The following is a 15,022-nucleotide window of genomic DNA, read 5'->3' as shown; positions in this document are numbered from 1 at the left end:
TGCAAACTCCAGAAGAGAAGGTCCAAGCCAAGACTCATACCTTGGAACAGCAAGGCAGATGTGATGCAACTGTGAACAGAAGAGGCCTTGACACAGTTGGATGCCAACATTTTATTTAACTGCTGCAACGGAAGTAACAAGTATTAAACTTTCAACAAGAACAAAAAAAAAAAAGCTCTGAATGCTGCCACATGACGCCAGAGTTAGCTTCAAGCAAAAGTAAACCATCAGTCAATCTAATAATACAGTGTTTCGTTTCAAAATAAAACACATATTAAGGACTTTAGTGCGCAGCATGAGTGATGTACCCGAAAAGTTACAAACAGCTTAGAATATTTTCTGTGCCTTTCCACATTTCACTAAACTCGAAAAAATAAGTTACTTGTAAGCATTTACTGAAAGTATGTACAAATATTTAAACAGAAAGGAAAACCGGCTTCTTACTTAAAAAAAAAAAAAAAAAAAAACTTCAATAGCGGAATACGTCACTATGGGAACCAACTCAAACGATTCAAGCTGCATTGTGTCAAAAATAAGACTGAACAGTGTGAAGGCTGCAGCAGAAGAAAAAAAAAAAAAGGACACTGTGGAGGAATAAATTCATGCATAAGAACCACTCGTAGGCAGTATGATCCTATCAAATTGCTCTCAATAACCTATAAAATAAAACAGCGCTTAGGTTTTTTTCATGTGGACAAGTGGATGAAAGCAAAAAAATGGAGTGCAATTGTGCCATTAAGTGCCGCCCAGATGTGCCATTGGAAATGATTCATCTTCATTTGGAGTGACAGGCAGAACTAAATGTCAACTAGACAGCAGAAAGTAACAACTAGCCTGTAACATGTTGCCAACAAAACAGGCCCATATTTTACACTAAATAAATTTGTGAGTAAATTTAGGTTATCATCATTTCAGTAGTCATCCTTTTTGAGGCATATTTTCATTTGGTGGTGTGCACTGAGATATTTCTGATGTGCATTGGTTCAACAAAGGTTAGGGAACACTGGGTGGGGTGAAGTGGTAAACAAGAAATATGTATTCCACAATGGCACTCCAATAACGTTTATTATGTGTCAAATGTTTGCCATGCCAGCAATTCCATAGCAAGATCCCTAAATGAAATAACAAATAATGGTCTGATTTTATTTTATTTTTTTAAATTACATCCCAAAATGGAAGGTGCTTAACAAAATGAGACCTGCACTGCGGTGAATCAAATTTACTGTAAATGGTGGGACATTGTTGTGCGTCGTACATGTTGGGGGGGTGGGCGAACTTGCACTTAAATGTCTTCCACCATCCAGTGTTCCCTTTTTCGCGATGGATTCAGTCCCTTTCTCGTTCAGCCACTGGCTCGCGCGCTCTCCTTCCTCCACTCCCCTTTGTGTTGCTCGCTTCCTCCTGGCGCCGCAAACTTCTCCAGCGCCTCCCTGGCGAACGCCTCCATCTCATCCTCCAGGTCGCTGTCGTCCTCGCCGTCCCCTTCCACCATGTCTTCCAGAATGTCCGACACGTCCTTGACGAACTTGCGGAAGTTGACCCGGTCGTGCGTGAACACGCCGTCCTGGAAGAACTCGGAGGCGAGCTTTCGGAGCTCGTCCCTCTTGGAGGCGTCCACGCCGGCCTGCTCGGCCTTGGCAAGGTAGGCGTGGAGGACGGCCTCGAACTGGGGGAAGGAGACGGGGCGGAGCCCCTCGGCGTGGGCGCAGGCCTCCTGGGAGTGGCAGTGCTGCGGCTCTTTGGGCTTCCTGTGGAGGCGCTTCCTCTGCTGGGTCCAGTAGTCGTCGGTGGGATCCGCCGAGGACTGCTGTTGCTTCCTCTCGGCCCACATGTTCTCCTTGTGATGGTGGCTGGTGAATTTGTGCTTGTGCAGGTTTAACTTGTCCCATTTCAACTCACCGCTGTCCTCCTTCCTCTTGTGTCCGTCTCCGTTCTTCCTGCGGTCCTTATCACCTTTTCCGTTATGATTCCACCGCTTCCCGTCGTCATTCTTACCAGCTTGTTTTTTGGCATCGTCCACATGTTTCCTCTCCACTCCTCTTCCTTTGTCGCCATTGTTGCTCTTCCAGGTCTTCTCTTTGCCGCGCCCCTCAAATCCTTCTTTCCCTTTTTTCTTCATCTTGTGCGTCTCTCCTTCAACGTTATCTCGTCTCCACTCCTCCTCATGCTTGTCCTTCTTCCACTCTTTCCTCTCCGTCTTTTCGGCCCGCTCCTTCTTTGCGTCTCTCTCCTTCCACGTCTTCCCCTCATCCCCTCTGCTCTCCTTCCTCCAGCGTTTCTCCTCCTCGCGCTTTCCTTCCCCTTCCTTCACCTTGTCGGACTTTACGCGCTCGCGTTTCCCACTTTCGGCCTCCTTCCGCTCCGTTCTGCCGCCGTCTTTGCGCTCCTTCCATTCGGATTTCTTGCCCTCCTTCCGCTCTTTCTTCTCACCCATGTCATGTTTGTTCTTCTCCTTCTCAAGCTTGCCGTTCTGTTTTTCATCTGCTGGCTGACCACTTGGGGGCACTGCAGATGAAGAATATCACAAAAAGAATTGTTACAAATCATCCAACTATTCTTCTCCTCTCATTACCCACTTGTCCCTCCGCACCTGTCAACTTACTGACAGTGGATCTCAAATGTTCGAGTTCGTGCTGAAGTGTCGGAAGAGTCTCCAGCTCCCTCTTCAGCCTCTCGTTCTCTTTCTCAAGGACAGGAAGAGAGGCCACCTTGGACTTCAACCTATTGTTTTCCTCCTGCCAGCGCAGCCGCTCCCTTTCGTCCTCAGCCGCTTGACCCATGGCAGCTTTCAACTCTTCTTTCTGGGCCTGGATGAGAAGTAAAAGTCGGCACATCAAAAATAAGGTGGGATGGTGAGCAGACATGTTAAATGAGCAGAAAAAACGACCTGAAGAAATGACAGATGTGTAGTTAAATACTGACTTGAGTGTTCACTTAATTTTGCATACTAGTTAAACGTGTGAAAGGGATGACCTTCACAAGTTAGGGTCACTGTTTTACTGCTTCATGAACGCTCCATTGTTGGGGAAAATTGTAAAAGTTGTAAAAGTCTGTTTTGGAGCAGGAAGTGTTTGTCTTGCAGAAACAAAGGTTAAAAGCGAGCCTTTTGTATGGCTGTGATGAAGTCATCCATGGACAAGCCTGCAAAGATTTTCAGTATTCTTCAGGCGCCAATCATGCTGTTCGACTCAGGATTTTTTTTTTTTCTAACAGAGCTGGCTTCGTGTAGAAGTTAGTGTGTCTGTAGTGGGTGGTGTTTTTGTCCATTAAGTTTATGTTCGAAATGGCCACAAGCTTTCGCTCTTGTCCGCAGATCGTTAAAGGGGGAGAAAAAGGGGACTGAGTGAGAAGTGGAAACATTTTGCTTACATGGCTGACTGTTGAGCAAAGACAAAAACACTAACACTGAACACTATTTTATTTTCAAACAAAAAATAGAATACTTGGTACATATGAAATGTGTACCATGTTAAATTGAAATAAATGTTGACATTCTTCTTCTGTTTTAATTCTTCTTAGTCACATTGTCCCATCAATGATGAGCTATTTTTAGAACATACCCGCGGGCTACTCATGTTGCCCTTGGGGCTAAATAGTACTCGCTGGCACCATTTTTTTTTTTTCTAAGTACAATGCATCTGTCTTTTTCGTTTTGCTCCCTCTCTTCTGCAAGGCCATAGCTCTGGAAAGCGTAGTATACACCGCAATATCCACACAGCCCTTTTTCTCGATACCCTCAGTCTCCAATAAAGTAAGTAAATACATCTACACTGTTTTTGTTTGGTCACACACTTGGTCAGAGGTTCACTCGCCTGACTTCCATGCAAGCAGTGTGGGTTTAGTCCCTGCTCAGCGGCAGTCTGAGTGTGAGTGCGAGTAGCTTTCTGTCTCAATATGTGCCCTGTAATTGGCTGGCAACCAGGCCAGGACGCTGTCCGCATTTCGCCCAAAGTCAGCTGGGGTATAGGCTCTAGCTCACCCGCAACCATGAATAGAATAAGCAGTGAAGAAAATGGATGGACCTTTTTTGACTATCCAGTTCTGAGTGATGTGTTCAATGGCGTGTGGTTTCCCAGGATTATGGAAGCAGAACTGTTTGAAAGTGGAAAACTAACCACTCCAAACTTAGGTAAACAGTCGTGGTGAGCCGTTTCTGCAAATGCCGCGCTCTCATGCCATTTAAATGAGTGATTGCTTTTGGGGTAGTACCTCATTCCAAAGGACCAAATTTGGAATCGGAGGGTTACAGTTCAAGTTTCACCATAGACGAACAGAAATTGCAACTTGGGTAATGCTGATCTGCATCTATATAAATGCCCAGATGCCTTTGAGCAAAAAGTCACACACAGGAGACACACCTGAAGTTCGGCTTGCAATATCGAAATTTGCTGGTCTCCTTTGGCTAATTTGGTCAGAAGCTCCAAGTTCTCAGCATCTACCGGGGGTGAAAGAGCCTCTGGATGAAGCCACTCCTATGACAAATATAAAAACACACTTTCATATATATATATAATAAGTTCTGAGAATAGGACTACTGGGGTAGAGGGCAGGGATAATGAATCAAGAAGTGAACAAATTAACATCAGACTGACCTGTTTTCCTGGTTCTTCTAAATCACTCAGCTCCCTTGTACTGGCAGCGCTCTCTAAAAGTCATTGCACATGGTTAACAATGTGTATTTTCAATTATTCAAATGTAAAGAGAAACAACGTGAACACAAATTAGCGAGGCATCAGTTTGGCTTCCATTGCAGCATATCATGCGGTGCTTGTTTAACTCCAGCTGGGGGATGCAATGAACATTATCATCTTAAGTCAATAATGAACAAACACACAGCCTACCCTCATCCAGGTCCATGAAGACACCTGCAGGCACATGATAACACATGTTATCTATCAGCTCATTGCCTTCCAACACGGGCTGAAGCTCACATGGGCTCACCTACCTGAGAACAAGACGGTCCCGAGTGCGAGCAGGATGACAGCGCCCAGGATGCATTTGTTCAGCGAGAACATGTTGTCATCTCCCCTGTGCCGTGGAAGCTGGAATTCTTCATCTTCTCCTTCCTCTTCCTCATCAATCTTCCCGATTCGCTCCAGAGAGGCCAGGAGGCGCTTCCTCTCCGACTCGGTGTCCTTGGACCACTCTTCATCCGATCCTGGCTGCTCCGAGGACTCTGGAGGCAAGTGGAATATTGTTTACATTTCAAAGGCTGAGATGTAGACCAAAAGCCATATCAACAGGGGAAAAGAAAAGAAAAGAAAAAAAACAAAAACAAAAACAAAACAAAACATCCAGCTCGGATGAAAAACAACTTTTGCATGACTCAGCCACATCCTCTCCAAATAAAATTCCTTAACCTGACACTGAACAGAAATAACCATATGCTAAAACACATGCACAATAGGTATGCACTTAATTTGATGTCATGTCATTGCAACAACAATTAATTACAGTACTGGTATTTTTATCTCCACCAAGGTCAAAAAGCTCAAGGCAAGAGGTTGTATTTTGAATATGCTTTGGAAGTTAATTTTGTACTAAAAAATAAAGAGGATTATGCAAAAACAACTTAACCGATTTCCATACATATTCACAAGGATTAATTGCATTCTGGTGTATATCAGGTAAAAAATTGCTGTCACATCAAAGACCCAAAGAGACACCTCCATTGCCCCAACCATTTCATGACTATTTGGTCATACCTGTGTGTTTAGAACGAAGGTCCGACTCCTCCCCTTCCTGTTTGTCTTCCTCCCTCGTTTCATCATGCCTCTCTTCTTGCCGTGTCAGCTCCACGCTTCCCAGAGTCTCTGTGCTCATCAGTGAGCCGGAGGGCTCATCAGGGGAGCGGGTGACGTGGCTCAAGGAGTCGGAGAAGGCGTCTTGCTTGGGGTCGTCAGGTGCAACCTCTGATTGGACGTCGCCGGAAGGAATGGGGGCATCAGTGACAGATGAGGGCACGGTGGGGGGATGAACTGTTGTGGAGTCTCCACTTGGGTCTGCTTTTGTCTCTTCTGCATCCTGATTAAAAAGAATCGGGTCATCCAAATTCATGATTGTGAACTTTTAAAAGCACCATTGCAAACTAGAAAATGTTACGTTTCTCTTCTAACTTTCTTTCTTTTGTTTGAAAAAAACCCAACAAATGTTAGACTATTAGATGGCTTGGAGTTAGTCATGGAAACTGAGTGTAGTGCTTCATTTTGCTATGGTTTTATTGTGTTAGTTAACACTGTGCTACGTTTCACACAGTCAAAAAAAAATTTACGTATGTGTTGAGTTATATCAACTGTTCTTGTTTTGTTGTCTTATTTCAAATTACTGCAACTTTGTCACATTTGCAAATATATAGAAATGGATATCGTCACCTTCTTAAAAGAATTGCCGAAATCATTGTTTGGATTTTTATTTTTTTTGTCTAAATCCTCTCTTCATGGTGCAAATGGTTCAAAATTTTGTCTTTCCTGAAAAATCTGAAAAAAATACTTAGGCGATTATTTTAAGAAAGTGTCGATATGAGAGTTGAATCATTTTGAGTGCAATTATAAACACAACCTGGCACCATTGGGAAAACATTAAATGTGCGGGCAATGTTTTAAGTAAGTCAGTATTTTGACATTCATTCTTGTAAAAATTAGCAAGCCGTTGCTAATATTAATACCTAAAAACAATTACATAGTCAATATTAAATTAAATGACACGACAAACTTTTACTCACTAGTCACTTAAATGACAAGAGAAAAAAAATGTTCTAACTTTAATGTTTAACATTCTTTTCAAGCAAGTGTTAAAATAGTAAAAGCCAAAAAAACAACTACGAATGACGACTTGTATAGTGACGCTAACCTCTTTAAATATGAGTCTGCTGTCTTCCCGTAACTTGCGATGTGGTTGTTCTTCTCGGAATACCTCTTATTGAGGCGGGCCCATTCTCTTGAAATAAGTGCATATAATGTCCCGAAAAATCTCAAATTCTAATTTGTACAATCCCAATCGCAGTGAACCTTATAGATTCTGTCACTAAATTTGCTAAACAAACATGCCTGGTTTTGTTGTCTGACCTTGTGGTCCTCTACTGAGAGACTTGATGAAGATTCTGCACCCTCTGCTGGCTGGTTGCTTGGCGGGCCAGCTGGCTCACCATTAAAAAGGAAGAAAGGGGAAAAAAGTTAGCTATCTAAGGCTTTAGAGTTCAATGCAGTCCTTTAAAGGAATCAACAGGTGCAATTGTGTCACTAAGCAAATGATTATGAAAAGAAAAAGAAGAGAAACCTTGTTCATGATGCTTCCTCTGTTCCTCCAGAGGCCTCACAGTTTCAGCAACAGTCTCCTCGTATGAAATACAAAACAACAGTCACACACAGTGAACTGAATGTCTAATCTGACAATATGCATTTTGACTGGAACTGATGATCAGAGTTAGAGCAAGAAAAGCTACTGCATAATCAGGTGACCTAAAATAAAGCCTAACTGGGTCGAGCAGATTTTCGTATTCCATAAAACCAGCACTCTAATTGAGGCTTTGCATTGCCGTGATTTGAGAGTACCTCAGGACTGACGATGGTCCAGCTGCTGTTAGCACTGTTGCCGCCAGACATGGCCCCTCCCCTTTGAGGCCGCACTGTCTCCTGCAACAAACACACACATAACGTGACCAACAGGCCACTGCTGGAAGATACAAACTAAAACAGGCAGGCATGAAATGGGCGAGGCTCGACTTGAAGGTGTGTTTGTGACTTCTGCATGAAAACACATTGTTTGTGCAGTGCAGGGACAAACTGTCCAACAGGAAACTAAAAGATGCTCAAAAACCAACAGAGTTAATAGGACAATGAGAGAGTCCTTATGATTTAGCCTTTAAACATCACCAAAATTGATTTGAAATAATGAAGCTGTGGTATGCACAACATCAGCAGACGCCATTAATATTGGGCTCACTGTCAACCTTCAATGCCTGTAAAGTGTACACAACATGTGCAACGTATAAACATAGATTAGATTTGACCTTAAAGCTATAGCATGCACATGTACTGTTGGACTGCTTATGGAATGTGCTCACTGTGGCTGTTGTCAAGGTAACATGATGAATAGCGAGGTGTATAGGACCAATGAACCTTGACCATGAACACACTGTGAAAAACAAGTTGTTTTTTTTGAAGGCATAGAACTTCAATATTCTTCGGTGGCTAAGTCAATAGCCTGATGTCAGGCGAATAGAGCATTACAGAATATAAAAGAGAAGGCCACTGCTGAGAGGAAAATTAAGAAATGTCATGTCCATGGACTCCAGACCTCAGGTACTCATCACAGCCAATTTGACGTTGTACTGAAAATGATGGTTATCTTTATCGTGGTACATTGTTAACTTGACTTGTGCCCAGTTTTTTTGTTTTTTTTAACTCATTAACCCAGCTCTTTTCCTCGATTTTGACTGATTTTGCAAGGCCCAGACTATTGTGTTCTACTGCTATAAAAACATGGAACGAGAGATTAGCGTATATGTGTATCTGTTTTTGTTTTGAATCAGTTAGCATTAGAATATAGTTAAGTTTCATCATTATTCATAAATCTGTAGGGAAAAGAACTTTTTGCAACATGGACCTGGTTGTCTCTTATACTCTGCTGCCACGTGCTGGCCTTTTGTAATAACTAGCATTGCTTCAAGCATTCTCTTCAGTTTAGAGGCTGCATCAAAGCTTTCTATATGCTCTATCATAAAAAAACACACACATAAATACGTCTTTGGGAGCATGATAATTAAAATAAAACGCATTTATACGTTTTTGGAGCGAATGAGTTAAGAGTTGCTTGACAAGACAGAGTTAAAATACATCCACCAGAGAGCAGCTAATGTTTACTGTTCAATGTCCTCCCTCTTGTCCAACATGAGCCTGACAGTGCTGAACGTTGAACGCATTTACATCCTCTATTAATACACACGCAAGATTTGAATACTTTCCTTGAGGCCTCACCCAGCTCTGTCAACAATAAAGAGCTACTGTGGTGTGCTGTCACCAGTTTGCAGTACGTGAGTGTGTGTGGGTGCACAGGAAGTGGGTTTCCCAGGGGCCATTTAGAATTTGCCATTAGTAGTTTGTGTGTGTTGTGGGAGTTCAGTCACCCTGGCTTTTGACGAGCAGGGGAAAATGTTTGGGCCGAGGCTCGGGTAACTAAGGCTGGCCCGTGCTGTGAACACAACAGAATGGGCTGAATTGGCATTTCAACACCACTAGGCTCTTCATTGATGGCAACAAAACAAAGTTGCAACTTTCAACTATATATAGTGGAAATACTCAAAAGGTCCGATACAATTTGTTCCAGGATGTTGGTAAACCTAACCGGCCATTAATTTAGCTTTCAAAAACATGTATCTTTGTAAAATAGCTTTTTAAAAATGAATGCTCTAACAACATTTAAGTAACCTCGGCATGGCCCTCAATTAATTTGTCAAAATAAAAATGCTTCCCATTTCTGATCAGGTTCAAGTTGCAATAACAGTGTCACCACTAGATGGCAGACATCGCTCAAGAGCACCTCCGATGCCCAGAATTACTTCTTCATTAGTTAACAGTTCGTTTGAAGTGCATGAGGAGTTACTAAATTACTTTAAAATCATAACAAAATAATAAAATCACAGTATGTTATGTGGTTGTTTGTTTGCATTGAGGCCTTTTGAGTCGAGGAGTGGATCATTTATAATTGAACATATATTAAAAGACTCTTCTGTGCATTGGTTCAATAAAAAAAACAGACAATACATATATTTGTCGTTATTTAATAAGGCATATTTGTCATATTGTGAAGTGAGCAGTCCTACATGACGAAAAGTTGTGGCGCCCTCCATCGTTAAAATTGTCCTGCTTTAGATGCCCAATGAGCTGATATCTCGCTAGACTTGACAGATTTGACGACAATTCATCCTCCACATTTGGGGCACAATTATCCCACAAATGTACTGGAACGAATTAGAATTTTGCAAACTTTATGTATTTTTAATAGCGTTGTTTACCAGCGGTGAATGCTTTTTTCATAGCAAATCCCCAAAATTACCGTCAAACTCTGATGCAATGATGAAATAAATTTTTTTTTAAAAAAAACAGCCTAGGCAAAAGAAAAAGAAAAAAGGAAAGAAATTGCAATAACACCACCCAACTGTGTAAGACAGCTGATTCCAACGAGGGCTCACTGGAATTCACCGAAAAATTCAAACCTAAATAATCGACTTCTTCAATTTTGCGCATGGGTTCTCGAGAATTTTTTGCACATCCTGTTATGATAAACACATCCCAATTCTATGTTCTTTGGTGAAACTAGTGTTCGAGGCTATTTTTTTCTAACTTTATAGGGGCAGCTATCAAACTAATGGGAACCAGCACACACCTGCAGCAATTTGAAGTGATTAACACTGAATAAAGTTCAGCTGCCCTAGCAGACTTTTGACTTTTTTTTTTTTTTTCGTTCTAGCAAAAGCCTGAATGTTTTGCGCTAATAACTTCTATTTGGAACTGTTCATAATTCCCTTCACTTTGACTAAGGCCTCAGTTCTAACTGAAAGAATACAGGCCAAAGTATGATGCTGCCACTCAAGCTTTTTGGGAAAATTCAAGTGTGTTTTTGCTCATTTTTAAAATATATGACTGTACAGCGTACATATATATTACATGGCGCTATCTTTCATGAACACATCGCAAGCCACATTCTCCCGGCTGGTACTGACACATTTCCTTCCCGTGCTCTTCAATTTAGGTCTCCTCTCCCACGAGAAACTAGCCCGAGGTCCGAGGAGCATTGTGGAGCGTATAGTGGGACGGCTTACATAGATAATCGCTAAATATAGCTGCCTGGAGATTGACTGGAGACAGGAGAGAAGAAAAGCATGCAGCACAGCAGAAGAGACAGCTGGATTAGTCCAAAGATTTATCAGCTGTTGGCTTTCAGTTTCCTTTGGTTCATGTAGCAAAAGTAGCATTGGAATCCTTGAATTTGGGTTTTACAATGCTTTAACAGGCATCGTGAAGGTATTGTGGTTCCTAGACAACTGAAGGCTGCGAGCAAGAAAGAACTACCAAAAAAGGTCAGGACAAAGACACAGGCTTGAGGCACCATTTTGACGACAACAATGTGGGCCTGACAGATTCTCAAAACAATTTGTTCCATGGGAATTAATGTCAACTCAATTATTCTGTGTACAATGTTTTTCTTGTTTTTTAACTGTACAGGCAAAGTTTTAAGCAACAGTTTAACAAAACTGTCATAAAAATGATCCAAATTGACTGCTCTACTTATTTGCAGCGAAAAACTGCATGTGTTAAAAATGAACAGGTGCCTTATTGTTAATGTTAAGTTTGCTATATTGTTTTTCCAAACCGTAATGAGGGGCCAGGACTAACTGACCCTTTGAACCACTTTCATAGGTCGCCTGCCTCCCTCGTCACACATAATTATTCTTTTGTATTAGTTATATTGTGAGGATAAGCGGCACAGCAAATGTATGGATGGATGGTTATGATTAAATGATTCCTTTTGTGAAATCTCACGAGATTTGCCGAAATCTCGCGTGGTGACAGTTAAAGCTGTGAGGAGTATTCTAGTGGGAGATGACAAGCATCACGCACAAACCACAAGTAAACATTGATGGCTACTTTTAGACAGGAAATGCCATAAACATCGACGTAGAGAAATAAATTGAAACTAAAACTCCCCAAAACGCTTGTAATGAATGAATTGAACTCCTCTACAAGTGAGGACGTGAAACTAAACGTGACCGTATGTCAAGGAAGAGTCAAACAAACAAATACGGCGTAACGAACAACGCCATAACTAACGTTTGAGTTGACTAATGAAACAACCACCCGAGTAAACCTTCTTACCTTCCTTTCACCTTCACTTGACTGTATCCAGGTGTCTTTACGCGGTGTTAGTTCCGAGGTAGTCGTCAGTCTCAAGTCTTCCTTTCCATCCAACTTGAGAACTGTTAGGTCAAGAAGAACGTGCCTTCAAAACGCACACGAGCCGCACGTCCCCTCGTCCAATCACAAGCGAGATTTGATCATGTCCCGCCTTTCCTCTTCTGGAAGGACCAATCGCATCGCGTCCTCACTCCTACTGTGTTTTGGGAAGTTTTCAGTTTGATTGACGTCGAGCAGGTGAGGTTGAGTACAGTTTGAATGCAGTTTGCTCACACCGAAATGTAAATAATAAGTTCACTCTTCCACAACAGCTTGGAATATCTACCTTCACAATAAAGCATACTTTCTAGCTGTTGAAAAGCAATAATGCAATCAAGCATAAAAATAAAATGATTCTATTGATGAAGGCGTTTATTTTTACATCACAGTGTGTCCCTGTACAGCCACAATGATCAGCTCTACATCAGCAAGCTTGTAAATGTGTCCAGGGAAAAACAGCATCCTATAGACAAGACAAGGGAAAACAGCAATAGAGGATTACAATTAATGGATTTATTAAATATATTATACATTAATTAAAATGAATGTAATTTGTGTCATTTTTTTGTTATTAATTAGATAAAGGTAGACAGGAATAGATGATTATACTGTAATGAATAGGGTTATTGAATAAATATTTAATTTCAATTGATGCAATTACTGTTATTTTTCTAACAATTTAAAATATTGAATATTACTAAACGATGAAAACTACTTGTGCAATAATATCATGTGTATTTTATATGCATTTATTACCATTAAAATGTTTTTTTAATCAGTTTATGATTTACATTTGTTTTAAAAATAAGAATTAAATACCAGCAATGAATGTAAAACAATGTTACTGATTAATAATTATTTTTTAATGAATGTGTTTTTTTATTATAGTTTTAATTGATTGCATTTTTTTAATTAACATTCAATTAATAAAATGTATGAATTATTAATTATACTTTCATTTATCTTTTGTTTAAGGAATGAAATAAAAAAAATTGAATTGAAAATTTATTACAAATGTTTGTGGTCTGATTATTATTATTATTATTTATTATTATTATGGTTATTTAATCATTATTATTATTATTATTATTATTATTATTATTATTATTGCTGTCATGGGTGGTGGTGTTTTTTTAAATTAATGCATTTTTTAAATTCTTTTTAATAATTATGTACATGTAAAATGTGACTGTTCACAGAGAATATTATAAATAAACAAAAACATGATTATGATTATTATTTTAATTAAAACTAAAATAATGTAAACATTTAGTAAAATGTCCACAATAACTGTACGTTTTTTAGTATTGTAATTTATTGAAGAAGAATATTATTTATTTAATGCAATTTAACCAAAAAATATTATAATTAATGTGTTTAAATTTCATCTTTATTTTATCATAATAAAAAAATGTAAATTATCATCATTACAAATACTGTGTATACATTTCTAATTGACTCATTTATGAAATTGGTGCACATCCTTACAGCCACAGTAATTTGAGCTTCAATGGGAGTTTGTCATACTTGCCTAAATTTGTTTTTGAAGCATCCTTTGTCTCGATTTTAAATAGCAAAAGACAAAAAAAATCACTCCAACTGTGCCATGTTGACTTCCTTCTAGTCCAGTATCTCCTTGATGCACCAGCAGCAGAGCAGGAAGTAGAGGCATTCCTTCAGCGACTGCACAAAGCCGTAGGCCGCGTTCCCTCCTAGCAAGTTCTTTCCGCGGCCTAGACCCATCGCCATATCTCGCAGCTGCTGCCCCAGTGAGGAGGATGAGGATGAAGATGCGGGCATGGCCTGAGGAAGAGGACGCTGAGGGTGCATGGCTCCGGAGAGGAAAGGGGTCAAGGAGTGGATGAAATGGGAGGCGAGCTCTGATAGGTGGGGCAGGATTGGACTCATGCAAGTGCTGGTGGGCTTCCTCACCGGTCCTCGTACGGCGCCCCCTTTCTCGATTCTTCTGCTTGTTTACTGTACGTCCTTCCACGCTGTCTCTCCTTGTTCACTGACAGCCCCCCTGAATCAGCAGCTAATGTTAAAAGCTCTTCACAAAGAGGAGAGTTCCAGTAGATCACAATCACAAACATCGCTTTGTTGAGGACAGTGTGACAGGCCATTGATTTTGCATTCTAGCAGCATGGGGGTTTGTCGCCTCATTTAGGCTGCAGTGAGACCAGAACATCCATCCATCAAATTTCTATAGTGCTTATCATCATTAGGGTCACAGGTGAGCTGGAGCCATTGAGTGGTCGCAGGGCAGGGTACTTCTATTGATTTATTTTACTAATATAAAAATGATAGTCTTCCATTTCTGACTGATTTTCAAATACGGACATTCTCTCTCTCTGGCTCTCTTTTAGCTTCAATTTCAAGAAATCTTTGAATGTGTTTTTAGGGTAGGAAAAAACACTGCTGCTATGTCATTAAAGCATTCCCACGTTATTGTGATTTTTATTTTCCACTTTTTTGCTGATCACCATTTCCCGCATAATACTTCTGATTTACACCGTTCAAATTTCAACTTGCTTGCAAATTCACGCCGCCCGGGGTATATACAATCATCTGATTCCACATTACTTACAGTATTTGCACAATTTAAATTTAAATATAAACTTTTCCGCATTCATTTTCAATGGGACATTGAACTTTTTAAGTATCGCTTTCCACGCCCACTTCCATACATAAACTTATCATTACCAGGCGTCTGATAGTGCTCGGTGGCACAGTTGGTAAAGTGCATTGACCAGTAACCAGGAGGTCTAAATTTGTCTCTCAATTTACTTCATAAGCATTCCACATGCACTCAAATCTTAGCATTCAGCATTCCCACGCAATTTCTCCAGAAATTATACTTAAGTCTAATTTTAGTTAAGAATGGACCACCGGCACATGCGCACACAAGTTTTTTATATATTTTTTCTTGCATAATACTTATTTTAAAAACTTACACTTTGGCATGTTTTGTCTTCTTAGCCCTCAAACATGCAAGTGAATGAACAAAGAGCGTTTTTTTTTTTTTTTTAATATTGTTAACTTTTTATAGGCAGGAATTCAAACACGCCAAC

At 40.4% G+C, this 15,022-nt stretch overlaps 1 protein-coding gene across 6 annotated transcripts; it reads right to left on the bottom strand.

Annotated features, from left to right (window-relative positions):
- Window positions 1-96: 96 nt before the first annotated feature.
- On the bottom strand, window positions 97-13,952 carry pbxip1b (pre-B-cell leukemia homeobox interacting protein 1b). 6 transcript variants are annotated; one of them, XM_077526352.1, is made up of 12 exons: window positions 13,483-13,527; window positions 11,874-12,414; window positions 7,551-7,631; window positions 7,276-7,333; window positions 7,047-7,135; window positions 5,706-6,024; window positions 4,946-5,176; window positions 4,842-4,865; window positions 4,593-4,645; window positions 4,359-4,472; window positions 2,603-2,807; window positions 97-2,505 (listed from the first exon to the last, which is right to left on the bottom strand). In XM_077526352.1, the coding sequence occupies exons 3-12, from the start codon at window positions 7,599-7,601 to the stop codon at window positions 1,343-1,345; spliced, it is 2,307 nt and encodes a 768-aa protein (XP_077382478.1). In that variant the 5' UTR covers window positions 7,602-7,631; window positions 11,874-12,414; window positions 13,483-13,527; the 3' UTR covers window positions 97-1,342. The 6 variants fall into 6 exon arrangements, 5 of the variants coding, with proteins under 5 accessions (XP_077382478.1, XP_077382475.1, XP_077382477.1 ...); XM_077526349.1 differs by having other exon boundaries at window positions 2,591-2,807; window positions 13,483-13,524; XM_077526351.1 differs by having other exon boundaries at window positions 2,591-2,807; window positions 7,276-7,330; window positions 13,483-13,524.
- Between the last annotated feature and the right edge of the window lie 1,070 nt (window positions 13,953-15,022).

Source organism: Festucalex cinctus, chromosome 7 (assembly GCF_051991245.1).
Source record: "Festucalex cinctus isolate MCC-2025b chromosome 7, RoL_Fcin_1.0, whole genome shotgun sequence".
Taxonomy (NCBI): Eukaryota; Metazoa; Chordata; class Actinopteri; order Syngnathiformes; family Syngnathidae; genus Festucalex; species Festucalex cinctus.
The sequence above is the reverse complement of the archived record's forward strand: the minus strand, read 5'-3'. Positions and strand labels throughout refer to the sequence as shown.